Below are 20,060 nucleotides of genomic sequence, written 5' to 3'. Positions count from 1 at the left end.
GCCAGGGGGTGCCTGGTGTCCTGGGGGGTCAGGGCAACATGGGGGAGGCGGGTGGCAGCTGAGGACCGATGGGCTCGGTGCACCTATTGAGCATGTCTTAGCTGCAAAAAGAATGAGGTCTAGGGGATGGCTGGCAGGGAGATCTCACGATGGGGGGAAGCAGCACCAAGGGCAGTTTGGGAAACCCTGAAATTTCTGCCATATTTTGGATTGCAGTGCCCCCTTGAGGCTGTTCACTCTGGTCCCTACCAATGGCATCCTGCCCTTCAGGCCTCCCAGCTCCAAGCTGACAGCTCATTTCTTCTTAACTTGCGCTTCCCTTCAACCCAGTGGCTGCTCCCGCAGCTGAGCTGCTTGTGTCCCTCCAGCACTTCCCGTCCCCTGCATCCGGCCATTGTACCCTAGCTGGGAGGGACCGGATCTTGGGAGGAAACGCAGAGGCCATGGCGAGCGGCTGGGCCACAGCACTCAGGCTGGGGCTCTGGGCCACTGCACTGTGCCTGGGGGGCTGCCACCCCCTTGGGGGGTACACAGAGCCCCACACCATGGTGGAGCGCCCAGCTGGTAAGGACAAACTGGGGACAGGAGACAGTGATGGGCGGGGGGATGGGACACCCTGAATGTGTCCCCACCCAGGGTGGTGTCCCCTTTCCTGCAGTGTTGCGGGACAATTTCCGCCTGCAGCCTGGCGATCTGGTAGCCACAGTGGGCCAGGTGCTGGAGCTGGACTGCGTGCCTCCCGCTGGGCACCCCGAGCCCCGTGTCTCCTGGAGGAAGGACGGTGTCACCTTGCGCCCAGCTGGGGGACGTCATCAGGTCACCCGTGGGAAGCTGCGGGTGGCCCCAGCACGCAGGACCGACGCGGGGGTCTATGTCTGCGTGGCAGCCAACGCGGCAGGTGAGCGGCACAGCCGGGGCGCCCACGTCACTGTCCTAGGTAAGTGGTGGTGGTGGAGGGGCCTGGGACATGGGAATGTGCCATATAACCTCACTGATGTCCCCTCCCTGCAGAGAAGCCAGCCATTGTACGGCAGCCAAGTGATGCCGTGGTGGTGGCTGGTGGCACAGTGGAGCTGGGCTGCAGTGTGCAGGGTGATCCCACGCCACGGGTGCAGTGGCACAAAGAGAATGGAGACCTGCCCTGGGGGAGGTAGGTGGTGGCAGGGTGGCAGTGTCACCTCCCCAGGGTGTGTGACAAGGGTGACGGGATACTGGTGCCCGCAGGCACGAGGTGGACCAGGAGCACACGCTGCGCCTCTACGCCGTGACAGCCGCCGATGCTGGCACCTACATCTGCACAGCTCAGAGCCAGCTGGGCAGCGCCGCTGCCACCGCTCGTGTCCAAGTGGAGGGTCAGTGCCAGTGCACAGGGTCATCTAGGGGACTGTCTGTGGGGGCCATCTTAGTGGGGTCCATCCATGTGGGTCATCCAAGGGGAGTCCATCCAAGGGGGTCCATCAAAGAAGGGCTATCCAAGGGGTTCATTCAGGGAGAGTGCATCCTAGGGGCTCCTTCCAAAAGGAGGGCTCTGGCTGAGGAGGTCCATCTGAAGGGTTCCATACAAGAGGTTACATCCAAGGGGTTCCATATAGATGAGGTCCGTCTAAGGGGAATCATCCAAGTAAGGGTCAGACTAAGGAGTGTCCATCCAAGGAGGTTCGTCAAAGGCGAACCCGTCCAAGAGAGTCCTTTGAGTCCGTATAAGCAGGATCCAACCAAGCAAGTTCCTCCAAGGGGATCCATCTAAGGCGGGGGGGGGGGGGGGGATTCCCATTAAAGTGGGATCCAGCCAAGAGGGATCCATCCAAAGAGTCCATCTAAGAAGTATGCAACAATATGAGTCTACTATGGGGTCCATCCAAGGAGGCCATCCAAGAGCTGTCCATCCAAGGGGGCCATTCAAGTGGGTCCATCCAAGGAGACATCAGGGGCCCCAAGCATGGCTATCTGGGGTGTAGGCCCCACCACCACACTCACCTTTCCCTGCAGACCTTTTGCCTGCAGGCCGGCGGGAGGTCATGCTGCAGGACCTGCTGGCCATGCGGCTGCAGCTGGATAATGGCACCGCGCTGCCCACCACCGCTGCCGCCTGGCTCCGCTGGCGGGTACGTGTACTGCCAGGACACCCCAAGAGACCAGGCTGGGAGGGGGCCCTCTTCCCATGTCCTGGCTGTGTCCCTACAGCCTTTTTCATTCCCTCCAGATGGTGACGCCAGGGCCAGCGCCAGAGGGTTATGCGGTGCTGTACCGCTGCCTGCTCCCTGTCGGCACTGCCTGGTCCCAGCAGGATGTGGGCAGGGAGCTCAGCACTGTCATCCCTGCACTCCAACGGGGCTACCAGTATGAGTTCAAGGTCCGGCCCTATGCCAAAGGGGCCTGGGGCTTGGACAGCAACAGCTGGCATCTCCGGATCCCTGAGGAAGGTACACTGGGGTGGTGGGTGGGATGAGGGGGCAATGGAGGTCCCAGGGTCTCAGCATTGCTGTCCCGGCAGTGCCAAGCGCAGCGCCCCAGCATGTCACCGTGGGCCAGGTTGAGCCAGGGAACAGCACCGTTGTCGTGAGATGGGAACCACCTCCCCCTGATGCTCACAATGGCATCATTCAGGGCTACCAGGTTTGGGTGACGGGGGGCACTGGGGGTTGCTGGCCAATGAGGATCCATTTGAGAGGTCCATCTAAGAGGGTTTCGTTGAGGGGGGTAGAGGGGCTGTGAAAGGGGAATCCATCCAAGGAGGAATCCATTCATGGAGGGAGTTCCATCCAAGGGGGGTCATCCAAGGGGGAATTCATTCCTGGTGGGGGTTGTGCCCAAGAGGGGTCCATCCAAGGTGGGGAAACCATCCAAGGAGGTATATTCAACGGGACCCATTCAAGGGGGGGGGGATTATGCCCGTCCAGGGAGAACCATCCAAGAAGTTTATTAAGGGAGGTCATCCAAGGAGACCTAATCCAAAAGGGGTTTTCACCAAGGGGATCTCTCTATGGGGATCAACCAAGGGGTATATCCAAGAGGGACCCATCAATAAGAGTCCATCCCAGGGGAGTCTATTCAACGGGGCACCCATGCACATGCTAGTGTGGCAGTGCAGGATCACCACCTATCGGCCCCCAAACCAGGTCTGGTCCCTGGGCGAGGGCTGGTCGCACCCCACCAACAGGACAGTGGACAGAGGCACCCACCGCTTGGAGATCCCCCTGCCTGTCTCCGGGGCCAGATACTGCATCCAGGTGGCCGCATTCAACGGCGCGGGGCTGGGGGTCCCCAGCAATGCCACCTGCAGTGTCCTGGGTAGGGGACGGGGACCATGATGGGGCGTGGGGGGGGACGCAGCAGTGGCACAGAGGTGACATCAGCCATACCCTTGCAGAGGTGACGGCAGGGAGCACTGGGGTAGTGCGGGCTCTGCGGCAGCCTGCTGTCATCGCAGCTGCTGGCTCGCTGCTATGGTTGGCCCTGCTCGCCCTCCTCCTCCTCCTCTGCCAGCGCCACGCCAGGCAGGATGCCTTGGCACGCCACAGGTGAGTGGCCTGGAGCGGGTGTGGCAACAGGGTCCCTGGCACAACAGGGACAAGGACACTGATGGCAGATGCTGTTGCCCTGCAGAGAGGGGGACAGTGATGCGCCATGGCTCAGCAGCCCCTGGAAACCCAGCTGCGTCCCCCAGAACCTCAGTGGCAGCAGCAGCCTCAGCAGCCGGCTCCTGGGCAGCGACAGCAGGGACCCCCAGCCCTCCCGTGAGTTCCGTGTCGGGAGCCCTCACCCATGGCTATGGGACCCCTCCCCCTCCCCCACTGCTGTAGGACTACCCTCCAGTGCCTGGGACCCTTCACCCTGTGCTATGGGAGCACCACAGAATGCTATGGGACCCCCACCCAATGCCTAGGACCCCCCCCCCCCCCCGGCTGCTAGGGTACCCCCATAGAGTACCTGGGACTCCTCACCCAGTGCCCTGGGATGCCCACTGAGTACCTGGCACCACACCCCTAGGGTGCTATGGGTCCCCCATCTGGTACCTGGGACCCTAACATGCCCAATGGGAACCCCAGTGATGCCATGGAACCCCTCACACAGTACCTGTGACCCCCACAGGGTATTAAGGGACCTTCAAAGGGTGCCCGAGATCCTCACCTCATGCATGGGACCCCCTGGTGCCACAGGACTCAGGACTCCCCCTCCTTGGTCCCCCTCAGTGCCACCAGACCCTCTCTGCAGGCAGCAGTAACCCGGGGACAGACAGAGCCTGGGGTGCAGGGGGCAAGGGGCTCAGCACCCACAGGTGCCCAGCCCTGACAGCTCTTGCCCTGACAGCCCTGTCCTCGGAGCCACCGAGCCTCAGTCCTGCGACATCCCCCAGCTGCAGCGACCATCGCAGGGGACACCCCAAACCCAGCACCCTGAGCCCAGCACCCTGGGAGCGCATCCACAAGCGAGGTGGGGACAGAACATCGGGATGGGGGGAGTGCACCACAGGGATACCTGGAGGTTGCTCACGGTGGCTGTGTCCCCACGCAGAGCTGGACCGAGTGCACAGCACCCCAGTGGTGGCAGCTGGACTTGGGACCATTCCCATCCCCGTGAGTGGTGGTGAGTGGGGGACACGTTTTGGCCTGGAGGCTGGGTTGCTTCAGCAGAAGGGACAGGGCAGCGACGCTGCACTGGCAGGAGGGGACCTATGGTGGCTGCCAGCTCTCATCTCCCCAAAAGCACGGCGGGGCAGTGCCTCACTGGCATCCACTGGCACTGAGAAACTGGTGGCACCCCGAGGGCAGCCCCACGCCTGGCACCGTGCAGGGACTCGGTGAGTCTACACATCTCCTGGGGATGCCCTGGGTGCTATGGGGTGGCCCCTTCCTGCGCCCCAGCCACGTGCTGCAAGATGGACCAGTGGCAAAAGCCAGTGTGTACCTTGTGCCTACAGGTTCCTGGCCACTGGGTGCCCAAGGGACATGTCCCCAGTTACTGGAAACCCAAGAGACCCGTCCCCAGTCACCAGGAGCCCCAGGAACATGTCTCCAGTCCCCAGGAACCCCAGGGACATGTCCCCAGTCCCCAGGAGGCCCAGGGACATGTCCCCAGTCACAAGGAGCCCCAAGGATGTGTCCCTGGTCATGAGGCACCCCAAGGATGCATCTCTGGTCACCAGGAACCCCCGGGACACGTCTCCAGTCACCAGGAGCCCCATAGACATGCCCCCAGTAGCAGGGAGCTGCAGGGATGTGTTCCTGGCCACCAGGCACGGCAAAGATATGTCGCCAGCCAGGGGGTGCCCCGGGAATATGTCCCCTGTCAGCAGGTGCCCTGAGGACATGTCCCCAGTCATTAGGCACTCTAAGGAAATGTCCCCACTCACCAAGCGCCCCAGGGACATGTCTCCAGCCACTGGGCACTCCCTGCTCACCACATATCATGAGAACAAGTCCCCAGTTGCTGGGCACCCCAAGGACACATCACCAGACACCAAACATCCGAGGGACACGTTCCTGGTCACCAAACATCCCAGGGATGTGTTCCCAGACACCAGGTACCCTGAAGATACATCCATAGTCACCAGGCACCCCAGGGATTTGGCCACTGTCACTGGACACCCCAAGAACATGCTCCTGGCCACCAGGCACCCTGAGGATGCGTCCCCAGACCCTGCCCACCTTTCGCTGGCACTCAGCGATGGGGTCCTCACGCCACAGCAGGTGGCCAAGGACCTGGAGCAGGCACGGGAGGCCGCCCACCCCATGGACACCCCAGGGATGGAGCATCCCCCGATGTCAGAGGCGTCCCCAACACATCCCCGGTGTGTCCCTGTGCCCCGGCCCCTCTCCCCTCCGCACACCTATGGGTACATCTGCGGACCTTCTGCCTCAGAGCTGGGCGATGGGGAGGAGGAGGAAGAGGAGGAGGACGAGGAGGAAGAGAAGACAGACATGTGGGACCAGGGGGGCTCCCCAGGGGGGTCTCTGCTGAATGGCTGGGGCTCCATCTCAGAGGGAAATGTCCCCAGCACCCGCTGCAGCCTGGCGAGCTCTTCTGATGGCTCCTTCCTCCTCGATGCCAGCTTTGCCCGGGCTCTGGCTGTGGCTGTTGACAGCCTCTGCTTCAGCCTCGAGGATGCCGATGGAGCCCTTGTCCCCGTGAGTTGCCAGGCATCGTTCCCTCTCTGTGGGGAGGTGGCCCTGGGGACAGGGACGGGCAGCCCCTGGGCCAGGGTGGCCAGCAAGCAGGGCGGGCTCCTTGCCAGGGACAGGAGAGACAGGAACACGGCAGTCCCCAGCATATAGAAGGTGGGAAGGCCAGAGCTTGCCTGGCTTGGCTGAAATCCAGCTTTATTCATTGTTTCCCCAAAAAGGGGCTCTCTGCTAGAAAAAGCTACATGCAAAGGATGGGCGGCAATGGGGCAGTGGGTGCCCCTCCTGCTCTTCCTCCCTTCGTCCCTCCCAACAAGCCTTGGCCTCAGGATCCTCATCCTTCTGGGGCACCCTCATCCCCTGCGACTGTCCTGGGCTGTCCCAAACCTCCTAATCCCTCCTGCGCATCCTTGTCCCTTCCGAGCATCCTCAGGCATCCTCAGCATCCTTGTCCCCACCCAGAGCATCCTTGTCCCTCCCTCAAGCTTCTGCCCACCCCACTGGCTCTGTGCACACCTATTTATGCATCTCAGACCAAAATTAATGAGCATCCCATTTCTACCCCAACATCCCTGTCCCTTGTGTCACTGTCCCCGTGCTGCCTCATCGCTCCTCATGCGGCAGGCAGGGTGACAGCGGGTCTGGGTGGCGGCTGCGCCCTGAGCCATGGCCACGGGAGCTGGTGGAGCCACGGGACGAGGCGCTGCCAGTGGTGGAGCAGCCATGGGCCAGGAAGGAGGGCTTGCTGTAGGGGACGATGTCACCTGCAGGGGAGGGAACAGCGCTGGTGGCAGCCTCCACCCTGACACTTGTTGTTGTGATCGGCTCCCCAGGAGGGCTTACCCTGGCGGGGTGGGCGATGGGCAGCCTTGCGCTCAGCACCGCTTGGCTCCTGGCTGGGGGTCTCACCTGGGGGCGGCAGTGGTGGCGGCGGCAGGTCTGCTGCAGGGAGGGAGCGGGGGCTGAGTGCCACGGGTGGCCCCTGCCCTCCCCCCCGGACACCCACTCACCTCCTAGATGCTGCTCCCGGCGGTAGCGGCTTCCTTTGGGCTTCGGGCGACTTTTCAGGGTCTCTGAGCGGGTTTTCCCTGGGAGTGATGGAGCATCAGACCCCTGCCCCGATGGTGAGACACCCCCAGCCCTTGCACTGGCACCCCAGGGCTCACCTGTGCCATGGGGGCGGTGGGCTCGGGGCATGTGGCCCTCGCTTGTGTCTGGGCCATGGGAGCTCAGTGGGGGGCTTGGTGGTGGTCCTGCGCCGTGGGGGGGCCTCCTGGGAAAGAGGGAGGGGTGATGTGGGGCTGGGGATCATCGACACTGCCTGAAAGGGGTGGGGAAGTGGGGGGAGCATAGAGGACCCCCCCGTGCTGTGCTGGTGGCCTGGCAGCACAGCTGGATTGCAAAGCTGCAGCCAACTTGCACGGTGGCAGCACAGCCGGGTGGTGCTGCCCTGTCTGGACCTCAGAGTTATGCCCGGACCGCGGTGCCGTGTCCCCGTTGTGCTGTCACGACAGGACATCGGGTGAGGCAGCCTGAGCAAGTGGCATCTCCTACCGGGGCAGGCGGGGGCTGTTGAAGCGGTGGGGGCTGCAGATGTCCTCGCGGGGTGCAGGTGCCAGCACGGCAGGGGACCAGCAGCCGGCAGGGGTGGCAGTTGAGGAGGCGGTGGGCTGAAGGACGTCCTCCCCGAGGGGACACCGGTCCTCCAGCCCCAAGCTGCAGGGGGCACAGGGTGGGTGCTGGGGCCAGCGTGCCACAGCCCCCCTGGCCACGTGCACTTACCTGCCCTCCTCATCTTCTTCCTCCACCACCTCCTCCTCTTCCTCTTCCTCCTTCTTCACCTCTTCCTCCTCAGCGTACTGGCTGAGCTCGCTGGCTGAGGGTGGCGGGGGCAGCAGCTCCGTCCAGCTCAGCTTGGGCGTTTGCACCGCTTTCCCCAGTTTTTTCCCTTTGGGGTTAGGGACGTGGGGCTGCAGAGACAGGGATGCCCCACAACGTCCCCACATCCCCCTGGCACTGCCATGGCCCTACCGTGCTCGGGGCGGCCGGGGGCCAGGTGGGTGTACAGGGTGGCCAGTGGCTCGAGGCCGTGCTGCGAGCAGGGACGGTGGAAGGTGCGCAGCTCCTCGCCGCCCACCTCGATGCTGCTGTAGATGGGTCCCTCGGTGGCCCCCGCCCCAAATGGCTCCGTCTGGGCGATGTAGCGGGAGATGCCAGCCTCTGCAGAGCATGGCTGGCCCTGTCAGAACTGGCTTCCACCCCCAGCCCCTTGCCAGCCCCCACCCTGAGCTGACCCCTCACCGTTGTAGTATCTCTCAGCAGTGTCCAGGCTGCTGGTGCCACCACCACACCACGCGTCCACCAGCCACGGGTGACCACCAACGGCAGCCCTGTGAGGACACAGGCTGAAAGGGCATCCCCGGGTGGGCTGCAGTTCCCAGTGGGCCGTGCTATTACCTGGGGCTGCCACGCGCCGGAGCCGGGGTGTGCAGAAAGGTGAGCGCAGAGAGAGATGGAGGCTGGGCCGAGAGTGCAGTGGGGCCACGGCAGGTCCCTGCAGCACCCATAGGTGCACCCGTGGGCGCATAGGCGAAGGAGGCTGCAAGGAGACGAACCCTGTGTGGGCGCTGGGGACAAGTGGATCTGGGACACCCAGGGCCGTGCCCGTGCCCGTACCCGTGAAGTGGCTCAGTTCCTTCCTCCTCCGGCGGCGGCCATAGAGCCAGGCACCAAAGCCAGCGAGGACAAGCCAGCAGGCACCGCCAATGCCAGCGATGAAGGCTGGCCTCCTCGCCATCTCCGCCAAGTGCTCAGCCACACCACCCCGGCCTACTGGCCCTGCTTCCCGCTCCACAGGAGGTGCTGCAAGCAGAGGGGGAACCAGCAGGTTCCGAGGAGCTAACCACAGCACCCACCACAAGGAGCACCCCTGTAGCCCCCACCCGTCAGTCCTGCACAGTGCAGGGGCACTCACCAATATGGATGGGGACAGGTGCACTGCGAGCACCCACACCCGCGCCGGTGGCCGCTGCCACCTCAGCATGATAGGGGACACCAGGCACTAGCCCCTGCAGCACCGTTGCCAGCACCGTCCCCTCCACACTCTGGTTGATGTGGAATCGGCTCTCGTTGCCCAGGCACCAGATCTGGTGGGGGGATGCATCTTTATGGTGGGGGGGGGACAGAGGGAAACGTGGGGTGTGATGGGGACGTGGAATGCAGTGAGGGCTTGAGAGACGATGGGAATAATGCTTGTGATAAAGGTGTGAAACGAGATGGAGATGCGGGATGTGATGGGGATATAGGATTCAGTGGGGACGTGGGATGGGCTGGAGATGTAGGATGAAATGGGGATGTGGGATGCAACAAGAATGCGATGAGAATGTGGGATGTGATGGGGATGTGGGCCCCTGCTGGCCCCACTTACCCGATAGTCACGAATGACACCATTCTGCTCAGCCAGCGGTGGCGGCTGCCATGAGATGCGGACACTGGTGCCATTCCCCACTGCACTGACAGCCCGTGGTGGGGCACTGGGGGCTGTGGGGCAACGCGGGGTGTCATGACCGTGCTGTCCCATATCCCCGCATCCTATTCCCACACTCACCCGCCTCTGGGGTGCGCAGGGCACGCACAGCACTGTCAGGACCGTGGAGATGGTGGAAGTAGGGCCGCACCTTCACCTCGTAGTCCTGGCCGCGGCGCAGCCCAGTGAGCAGGGCACCCCGCTCGCCCGGTGCCCGCACGTCCCGTGCCTCCCAGCGCCCACCACGCCGCCGGTACAGCACCTGGTAGCCCTGCACAAGAGGCGATGGGGGCTCCACCTGGGGACACAAGAGATGGGAACAGGGTAGGGGGGTTATGGGATGTGCTGCATCATGTCCCCCTCCTCTCCCACCGTGTCCCTGCACTCACAGTCCAGGAGAGGCGGACGGCACCTGGTGGCAGCACCACTGGCTCCTGCAGGTGCACGGCCACTTGCGCAAGCTCCGTTGGCACCTGCTGAGGGTTCAGGCCTGGCTGCGTGGGGCTGGCATCTGCCAAAAAGCAGGATGGTGTTGGGTGCATGGCCACAGTGAGGCACCAAAGGGTCCCTTTGCACCTCTTCTGGGTCTCACCTTGGGTGCGGATGGGCTCTGAGATTCCGCTGGGGTCGCTGAGCCCATGGGCACTGACTGCCCGCACCAGGAAGAGGTAGACAGTGTCAGGGACAAGGCCACTCACAGTGTGTGTCTCGCCCTCCACGTTGGCTGCCACTGTCTTCCACGGGCCACCTGCTGCCTCACTGCCAGGGGACAAAGGTGACCCATGGCAGGGTGGCACTGGGCCACCAGGTCCCCACTGAACCTGGAGGGGGCAGCTGTGGGATACCTGAAAGCTTCCACAACATAGGTGACAGTTGTGCCACTGCTTTGCTCATTCCCTTTCCAGCTCAGGGTAACACTGCTTTTAGTGACGTTGGTGACCAGAGGGGTGGAGGGTGGCTGGGGGAGGATGGCAGGTGGTGGGGAAAGTCCAGATCCATCACCTGTGAGGAGAGGTGCTGAGACCCATGGCAGCTGCTTCTCCAGTCCCATGGCTTCCCTGGTCCCACAGCATCCCCACAACTCACCTTGCACCTGCAGGGTCCCACTCCAACGCGTCTCACCCATTGAGCTGGTGGCCACACACTCATACTGCCCCGAGTCTGCCACCTGCAAAGGGAAGAGCTCCTGCCCCATTGTCCTGAGCAGCCATCACCCTGGGCACCCAGCACCTTGGGCACCCACCACCCCTTGCACCCCACTCCCCATCTCAGCCCCCCCCCCAGTCCTTCAGGGCTCTCCCCAGCAGGATGGCTCACCCGCAGGCTGCTGATCTGCAGGGTGCCATTCTCCAGCAGGCTGGTGCGGGTCTCGGGGCCTGGCATGGCCCGGCCGTCCTTCAGCCACCCCACGTGGGGCTGGGGGTCACCGGCCACCCAGCAGGGCAGCCACACCGTGGCCCCCACTGGCAGCACTGTGTGGTTGGCGGGGCCCCAGTGGATGACAGGTGGCCCATGCTCAGTGGGTGCTGCAGGGTGGGGGAAATATCCAAATGAACCCCCACCCCTTCCCTGACACAGTTCAGCAGGTGTGCTGAAAACGCACATTTTCTGCTTGACCTGGTGCCCACCTACCCGCCTCCACCTCCAGCAGTGCCTTGGCCAGGACGCTACCGGCCACACTGATGGCCTGGCACAGGTAATAGCCTGCGTCGGTCGGCTGGACGGCAGCGATGGTCATGGCACCACCAGGGGCTACCGAAAAGCGGCTGGCTGTTTGGGGAGGCTGGCCCGGGAACAGCAGCGTCTGGGGGAGGAAGGGAGGCAAAGCTCTGCTGTGTGGTGGGGGCGGGGGTGTTGGAGGTCTGGGGACAGTGAAGGGGACAGACCTGGCTGCCTTCCTTCTGCCAAAACACGGCTGGTGGCGGATTGCCTGTGGTCTCACACTGGAAGGTCACGCTGTGGCCAGGGGGGACGCTCTGGTTATGGGGCCAGGTGACAAGCTGGGGGGGCACTGGTACAGGGGGGAGACAGAAAGAAAAGGGGGGGTTGCATACTTGCAAGCATGCTGGGGTGCTCCTAAGGGGTCCCCCCTTACCGCGCACGATGAGGGTGCCTGAGGCCTCTGACTTGCCCACGCTGTTCTCAGCCACACAGGTGTAGGTGCCCTCATCTTCCACACGCACCCGGCTGATCCTCAGGGTGTTGTCAGCCAGCAGCTCCCACCTGGGGAGGACCCCCCAAGCCCACGGCACCAGCAGGGCACCAGGGTGCCACAAGGGTGCCATGGGGACATGGGGTGTGATGGGGATGTGGGATGTGAGGGGGACATGGTGGGAGATGCAGGATGCAAGCAGGGATGTGGTTGCAATATGGAACCATTGTGTTGGGGATGTGGAATGTGAAGGGGAGGCACCATGTGATAAGGATGTAGGTGTGGTGGAGATACAGGATGCAAGGATGTGGAATGCGATGGGGATGTGGGATGCAGTGAGGACATGGGATGAGGTACCAGCACACCCAGCCCCATTACAGATGCCCATCCCAGCACCGGCTGTGGCAACCTCTGTGCCAGCCCCTCGCCCACCACTTACCTTCCTGGTGGCAGCTCACCGTCCTCCTTGCGCCAGCGGGCTGTGGGCTGGGGGTCCCCCAGTGCCTCACAGGGGAACTCAGCCATCTCGTCCACCAGGACCGCTTGGTTTAGTGGCCACTTGCTGAATGTGGGGCGTTCTGTGGGGCAGCTGCTGTCTGTCACAGCCCTGCCACCCCCAGCACCCCAAAAAACACATCCTCACCCCCACGCACCGAAGACCACCAGCTCAGCCGGCTCGCTGTCCCGCTCCCCCACCATGTTGGTGGCCACGCAGATGTAGATGCCAGCATCGCTCTTGTGTGTGGTGGCCATCATCAGCTTCCCACCACGGATCTGCCAGGAAGCCAAGCTCAGCCAGGGCCCAAACACCAACCCTGGTTTTTGGGGACCACCCTGTCCCTCACCGTGATGCGCTCATCCTTGTCATTGAGCAGGGCACCGTTCTTCTTCCATGAGACAGTGGGCTCAGGGTGACCACGGGGTGGAACACACTCAAGGACGGCCGGCTCACCCACCGCCACCACCACATCCCCAGGGGGCTGCCGGAAATCATCCCGCAGCACTGGGAGGGGAGGGATGCCACAGTGTCAGCCCTGCCTCAGTTTCCCCATCTGTATGCTCCTTCTGCAGCAGGAACCCCTTTTGTGGGCAAAAAATACCCTTTCCCAGCATGGAAATGATTTCCCAGGGTACAGCAATAAACCCAGTGATGCTGCAGTTAATGTTTGCATGATCAAGGAGCAATTCTGGTGCTTAATCCAAGCCCAGTGCAGACTGTCCCCCATTGTGCATCCACCCCCATCCTTCTCGTGTCCCCCATCACCCCCAAACCCTGGTCCTGGGGCTTGTTCCCAGTGCTGACACCCAGCCCTGCAGGACCCCAGGGGGCCACCGAGCCACCCAACAAAGCGAGGGAAGCCAGGGGATGCCACCAGGTACAATATTTTCACTTGTTTTCATTTAGCAGCATCAGGGCTGGGGGGAGGGGGGGGGCGGGAGGGTGGCGGTGTTCATCCCCTCATCCAGCAGCAGCCCAGATCAGAGGTGACAACAGGGAAACTGAGGGGGGCTGGAAGACCCCTGATATCCCCCAATGCCCCTCCAAATGACCCGTTCCTCATGACATTTTCCAGTACTGACCAGGGCAGCAGCTCTGCCCCAAGCCAGTGGCTGGGAAAAGGGGGTGGCAGCATGGAGGGTGCTCACCAGCCACCTCCAGTGAGGCATTCCTGCTGGTGGCTTCACCCAGGTAGTTTCTGGCCACACAGACATAGACGCCCTCGTCAGGTTTGCCACGGCGGCCGTGGATGATGCGGAGGAAGAAGAGAGAGCCGCTGGGCAGCAGCGTGCGGTGGGAGCGGGGGTCTTCACGGTCTGTCTCCACCCGCTCACCGTCCTTGTACCACTCGATGGTGGGCGGGGGGCGTCCTTCTGCCTTGCAGCTCAGTGTGGCTGGCTCACCCTTGGACACCAGCAGGTCTGAGGGGTGCTCCACGATGCGGGGTGCCGAGTCCTCCAGCTGTGGGTGGGACCCTGAGGAAGTGTGTTGCATACCCTGAGGATGCTCAGCCCCCAGGAGGTGAGATGAAGTGAGTCCAGGGCTCAGCTGGCAGTGGGGAGGGCTCCCGTGCATCCTCCGCCCCCCCATGTCACTCCTGTGTGTGACCCTTCCCTGTGTGGACTGGGGGCTGGGAGCAAGGCCATGAGAGTATAGGGCAGGAGATGTGGAGATGGGGACATACATAGGGATAGAGACAGGATGGAAATGGGAGAGGGAGAGAGGGAGGGAGAGGGGGAGTCAGGACGAGGATTGGAATGGGGATGGGGACAAGGACAGGGTTGGGCATGAGAATGGGGACTAGAATGGGGACAAGGACAAGAACAGGGATGAGGATGGGGACAAGGACGGGAACGGGAGAAAGGACGGGGATGGGGACAGTGACAGGGAGGGGGACACATGTCCTGGCCTGGGAAGGATGCTGGACCAGAAAGCCTGGGCAGTGGAGGAGAAGAGAAGGGTAGTCAGGGCCCACAGTGTGCGGGCACCGTCCCAGGAATGGTGGACCGGCAGGGCAGGGTAGTGGCTGCAGCCGGGGGGGGTCAGCAATTAAGGGGTCTGTACCAAAGAGCTCAGTGCAGCATGGTTTGTCCCTGTTTGGTACTTTTGGTGCCTGCTTCCCCTGGGATGTGGCACACCAGGAGTTGGTGACATTAAGTTGCAGAAAATGTTTGGTTTTAATTTAAAAAAAAAAAAAAGCCTCCCCTCCCCATCAAGTCTGTTTCTCAATGAATGCAGGGAAATCCCTATCGTTAAGGCAGGAGAATTAATTAACGCTCATTAATGCTGGTGCCTGCATTGATTTGTACCAAGCCAGAGTTCAGAGCAGCATTTGCCACACAGAGACCCCCAAACTGGAGTGGGCCAAGAAATCCCAGCCCCTCGGTGAGCCCTTCGGGAGTTAATTAAAGAGCGGGACTTTAATGACGCCCCAGCCCCGGCTTCCTCCAGTCTGTGACCGAGTGGCACGGCCCGCTGTGTCCCCAGGGCCACCAACGGTGTGTCCCGACGGGTCCCCCAGTGCCATTCCGGCGTGCCCCAGCGCCGGCGCTGCAGTTCGGGCTTCGGTCACGGAGTGTCACTGCTGTCACACGCAGATGGGCTGGGGGGGGGGGGGTGCGTGCGGGTAAGTGGCACCGAGCGCCGGGAGGGTTACCCCTGCGGGACAGAGGGAAGCCCTTGGCGAGAGGGATGTGCTGCCGTGGGGACGGGATGCTGCGGAGTTCCAGGCACCCCGAGGGGCGCCGCTGGGCGCGGGGCTAATTGGGACGAGCAGGGGGTTCGAGCCGGGCCCCTTGCCGAGCCCAGCCGGCTGCGATGGGACAAGGGGCTCCCGCAGGGGGGCTCCTGCAGCAGAGCTCCCCATCCCTGATCGGCCCGCCCTGACCCAAACGGAGCAAAACTTTTGGGCGCAAAGAGAGGGGAAGAGAGGGGAAGAACTCAAAAAGTGCTCTAAATGCAGCCGGCCCCCCGTCCCTCCGGTACCGCCTCTGCCCCGGAGACCCTCCCGGCTCGGGGAGCGCAGTGGCTTTGGGAATACGAGAGTGGCCTCGGTTTGGGGTACAGAGACGATTTGGGAACATGCGGCGCTCCCGGCTCGGGGTCGCAGGATCGGTTTGGGAAACACGGATCTTGTCTGGGGATGTGAAGCCGCTCCCAGTCACAGGACAAGGAACAGGCTTTGGAAAATGGGGCTGCTCTGGGGACACGGGACGGATCCGCGTGTGAGGACGCGGGGCCGGTCCCCGTTCAGGTCCCGGGTCGGGGCTGGGGGCTGCGCGCTGCTTCCAGCGGCGGGGCCGGGACGGCGGGGCCGGGACGGCGGGGCTAGGCGCGTACCGTTGCCGGCGGTGAAGTTGTGGAGGTCGAGCGCGGTGATGCTGCCGTTGAGGCCGAGCAGCAGCTCGGAGGAGTTGGACATCTCGGACGCCAGCGAGTCCGCGAACAGGTTCATCTGCAGCAGCGTCTTCAGCAGGTACCGCAGCATGCTGGCACGGCTCGGCACGGCCCGGCACGGCCGGACCCGGCACGGCCTGGCCGGATCCGGCACGGCACGACTCGGCTCAGCTCGGCACTGCCAGACCAGAACAGCACGGCAAGACTCAGCACGGCAAGACTCGGCTCGGCTCGGCTCGGCACCGCCCCCCGGTCCCGGCGGGGAGCGGGGGCGAGGCCAGCGAGAAGCGGAGAGGGGGGCACAGAGGTGGGGGGCGGAGAGAAAAGGGGGGGGGACCCGGGGAGCGGTGGTCACCCTTGGAGGGGGGGCAGGGGGGTCCTGAGCTACTCCCCCCAGCCGAGGGGGATGGAGGGAGGAGGAGGACGAAGGGGACGAAGATGCTGCTGGGGAGCCCAGGACGATCCCCCAATATGCCGGGTCCCGCCTCTGCCGTCACCCCCTGCTCTGCCTTTGCAAAACGCCTCTCAAATTCATAATTGGCAATTAGCGGATTTATTAATGCGACGGGCTACCGTGTGAAGCAATGCACCTTTTCGGAGCTGGCTGCTCCCGGCGCTAATTGGAGCCTGAGCATGGCCCCCCAGCTGCATCCCCCTGGCGTGAGAAGGGGCTCGTTAGGGTGGCACTAATGACCAGGCTGGAAAAGCACAAAGCTGCGGCTGGCGAGGGGGTGGGGGCAGCGAGGGGGCTTGGGGTGTGCGGGCAGGATGGGAAGAGGTGGCTGGGAAGAGGAATGGGTGATGGGGAGACAGCTGGGTGACATCTGTGTGCACATCTGGAGGCGCCTGTGCTCTCCCCTTGCCACAAATCTGGAAGAAGCGGCCACCAGGCACACACATCTGGATGCACACCTACAGATGAAAGGGGGCCTGTGCAGCTCAGCTCATCTGGGGTACGAATGTGCTCCAACACTGGTTCACATCTGGAGGCTTTTTCGGGCCATTGTGCACAGCTGGGAGACAGCAGGCTTTTATGATTCAGAACTGGGGTGCAGCTGGTGTGCACAGCTGCAAGGCGTTGTGTGCACCCACAGCTGGATGGGTCCCTGGTGCCACAGCCATGCACATAGATGCAGGCACCTTTGTGTTGAAGTGCACACTCACCTCTGGAGAGCAGCATACTTTGAATTTGTGTGCATCTGGAGCCATGACAATGTTTAGCTGCTTTCAACTGGATGTGAAAATAGGATCTGGGTGAGTTCACATCTGGCCGTACATCTGGAGGGCTCTGGAGAACAGGCACACACATGGAGCTGTGCTGGAGGCCACAGGTGTACATCTAGAGGGGTGCAGAGATGTGCAGGCGTGCACAACTGGAGGGGCACGGGTTGTGCACTCATCTGGTGGCATACTGGCATGTGCATTGGATGCACATCTGGATTTCTGGGGCCCTCTGGCACATCCGTGAACACCTGGGAGCCACTCCACCTCTTTCAGCCCCAGCCAGGAAAGTCACTGCTGCGACCACAGAGCTCCTATCTGGGCATCTGCAGGGCCATGCATTATTCATGCCTCCTCTTGTTCATGGGCAAGAAGAGAAAGCAAATAAATATTAATTTAATAGTAACACAAAGCTTTTCCATTTCTCCTGCTGGGCTTTCAGCAGTCCAGGGACTCCTGGTAGGAAAAAGTGGAAATAAATTACCTGCAGAATAACAGGTTTATCCAACTCTAACAATTCTCTGCATTGGTAATTGAAAGTGGTGCCGGAATATTTAATGCCATGGAATCTTCCCTCCCTGAGCCTGGGGTTTCTGTGTGCCCCGGAAAGCCAAGCAGCGAGGACAGGGCATCTCCAGCATCTCCTTGGCCAGGAAAGAGAGTAGAGGAGCATGTTAATCCCCTCTAAGGTGGTGACAAGCTGTGCACTGGGGATCCCACAGCTACCCGTCCCCAGAGAGCTTTTGGACCTCTTTTAATGGAGTGCTCTGAAGAGTTTTTAATGTGAATCCGAGGGTTTTGGGAGCCCTGGGGATCAAAGCACCCAGCCCTGGCTTGTTGGAAATCCTCCACATTAACCCTGCTCTGGGTCACCCCAGGCCTAAGACAGGGGTGAGAGGCTCCTGAGGGCGGCACATGCAGATCCAGCCCCCAAAACCTCCTCTTGGGACGGGGGAAGCAGACAAAGGAACCACTTCGTCCCGGCAGCTAATCCCCCGATTTGTCCCTGTTAATCAGATGGGCAAACAGCGAGCACGGGGTGGTGCTGGGGGCATTGCGTCCTTGTTAGCAGATTTATTATCGCCGCCGCGCTGACTAATTGTCCTTTAATTCGGCGATTAGTGGCTGTTTGCGCAGGGCTTGGATGCCGCTCGGGCGTGGTTGAAAATCGCTCCTCAGAATTTTTGCATCAGGCTAGGACAGGGTGAGGCTCTCCCCAGGCTTTGCCTCCGTGTCCCTCTTTATTTCAGCAGTCTCTGTCCCCGCCTTTCCCAACCCTCTGCGGCGTTGCCGAATGGCATCGGGGTGGGGAAACTGAGGCACGGAGCCGCAAGGTGGGAGCCGGGCGGGCCGGAGCTGAATAATGACAAGCGACAAGGCATTTGTATGGGCAAACGAGCGGCTGGGAGCCCCCATGCCGATGCGGGGGATGTAAATCCCGCACAGCCCGGCTATTAGCATACCCCCGGGGAGCTCCCTGCTATCGCCTGTGTCGGCGGCTGCCTGGAAATGCGGCGCGTTGAATATTTATACAGGGCACGGGACGCCGTGCCAGGGAGGAGGGCCCCGGGCACAACAAGGGGGAAGAGACGGGGCGCTTTAGGTGGTGACACTGGGGTGTTGGAGAAGAGCAAAGCGGGGTGTCTTAGGGGATGCTTTAGGATGATGCTGGGAAGTGTAGTGGGATGCTGCAGGGGCGATAATGGCATGTTTTAGGGGATAATGCCCGGAGGCTTTAGGAGATGGTGCTTTAGAGGAGTGGGTGATGCTTTAGAGGAGTGTGTGGGGGGGATGCTTTAGGGAGTAACACTTCAGGGTTGATGTAGGTTGCTTTAGAGGAGTGTACTGGGATGTTTTAGGTGATGACACTGAGATGCTGTAGAAGATGATGCCAGGGTGCTTTAGACCATGAAGCTGGGATGGTTTTGGAGGGCAAACTGGTGTGCTTTAGGTGATGATTCCAGCGTGCTTTAGGAGAGGATGGTGTGATGATTTAGGGGATGATGCCAGGAAGCTTTAGAAGATACTGCTGGGATGCTTTAGTTGAGCACGCGGGGATGCCTTAGGGGAAGACACTGAGATGCTCCAGGAAATTATTCTGGGATGCACCAAGGGATAACAAGGGATGTTTTAGGAGATGATACTGGGATGCTTTAGAGGAGGGTGGTCAGATGCTTTAGGGGATGATGCTAGGATGCTTTCAGTGAGCACACTGGGATGCTTTAAGTGAGTGCTTTAGAAGCTGACACTGAGCTGCTTTAGGAGATGATGCCATGATAAACCAAGGGAGGATACCAGGATGTTTTAGGGGATGATGCTGGGATGTTTTCAGTGAGCACACTGGGATACTTTGTAGGCTGCTGCTGGGATGCTTTGTGGGAAGATTCTGGAGTGCCTTAGAGGAGTGGTGTTGGGATGTCTTCTCCCCATGCCTGGCAGGCGCAGCAGGGCAGTGAGTCAGGGGCTCCTTGCAGGGCATCACAACCCACCTCATTACCACTGCCTTTGGGAAGCCAGAGCCCATGTGTTCTCGAGATGAGCAGCTTGGTGTATATTAACATCCCATTTCCACCTCTTTAATACAGAGTTTGCCCAGATCATTCATCAGCCGGGCCTCCCTTCAGGGCCAGGGGAACCAGGCAGAGCCCAGCAGCTGGGTCACAGTGAGCAGTGAGGGCTGCGTGTCCCTGAAGCCAGGTCTAACAGGTAGTGGCTCATGTGCGAATCGCTGCTTTGGGGCTGGCGCATCATTGGGAAAGGCGCTATCAAAGCTGTGCTTAATTGGGTGGAAGGGTTGTTTGCATGGCCACTAATGGGGGATCAGAGGGCCAGGGACTGATCGCTGACGGCCATACAAAGGCAACCAATTACTTGCTTGTCTGCATTATGTATTAACCCATCTGGGGCTGGGATATTGGCTTTGAAAGGGAGACAAAGGCAGAGGCGTGACAGTCCGCCCCCACCAAAGAAGCTTGCCTGGGTCCCTTTGTGCGTAGGACTGGGCAGCTGGATGCTGCCTCCTCCTCCTCCTCCTCCTCCTCCTCCTCCTCACCATTGCCCATTGGGATGTGGCCCCCGGGGGTGTCCCCAGGCGCAGTGGCAGTGTGCTGCCTTGCTTGGCATCCCCACGTCCTCCTAAATATT

The 20,060-nt window shown here is 61.6% G+C and overlaps 2 protein-coding genes across 2 annotated transcripts; one reads left to right on the top strand and one right to left on the bottom strand.

The window, feature by feature from the left end:
- Positions 1-443: 443 nt before the first annotated feature.
- On the top strand, positions 444-6,275 carry ROBO4 (roundabout guidance receptor 4). Its single transcript, XM_032201719.1, has 15 exons — positions 444-564; positions 659-937; positions 1,012-1,150; positions 1,225-1,352; positions 1,990-2,105; positions 2,204-2,423; positions 2,495-2,616; positions 3,120-3,291; positions 3,371-3,521; positions 3,607-3,737; positions 4,312-4,434; positions 4,516-4,801; positions 4,922-5,041; positions 5,117-5,266; positions 5,297-6,275. Exons 1-15 carry the CDS (start codon positions 444-446, stop codon positions 6,273-6,275), a joined length of 3,237 nt encoding a protein of 1,078 aa, XP_032057610.1.
- A 450-nt stretch (positions 6,276-6,725) lies between these two features.
- Positions 6,726-15,786, bottom strand: ROBO3 (roundabout guidance receptor 3). Its single transcript, XM_032201887.1, has 26 exons — positions 15,639-15,786; positions 13,448-13,774; positions 12,646-12,803; positions 12,454-12,574; positions 12,240-12,378; positions 11,744-11,871; positions 11,535-11,659; positions 11,281-11,452; positions 10,966-11,174; positions 10,735-10,816; positions 10,494-10,650; positions 10,225-10,407; positions 10,038-10,152; positions 9,730-9,946; positions 9,550-9,662; positions 9,097-9,268; positions 8,799-8,984; positions 8,580-8,721; positions 8,424-8,512; positions 8,154-8,342; positions 7,905-8,070; positions 7,677-7,838; positions 7,289-7,395; positions 7,133-7,210; positions 6,966-7,064; positions 6,726-6,886 (listed from the first exon to the last, which is right to left on the bottom strand). The coding sequence occupies exons 1-26, from the start codon at positions 15,784-15,786 to the stop codon at positions 6,726-6,728; spliced, it is 3,945 nt and encodes a 1,314-aa protein (XP_032057778.1).
- Positions 15,787-20,060: the final 4,274 nt, after the last annotated feature.

Source organism: Aythya fuligula, chromosome 22 (assembly GCF_009819795.1).
Source record: "Aythya fuligula isolate bAytFul2 chromosome 22, bAytFul2.pri, whole genome shotgun sequence".
NCBI lineage: Eukaryota > Metazoa > Chordata > Aves > Anseriformes > Anatidae > Aythya > Aythya fuligula.
The sequence above is the reverse complement of the archived record's forward strand: the minus strand, read 5'-3'. Positions and strand labels throughout refer to the sequence as shown.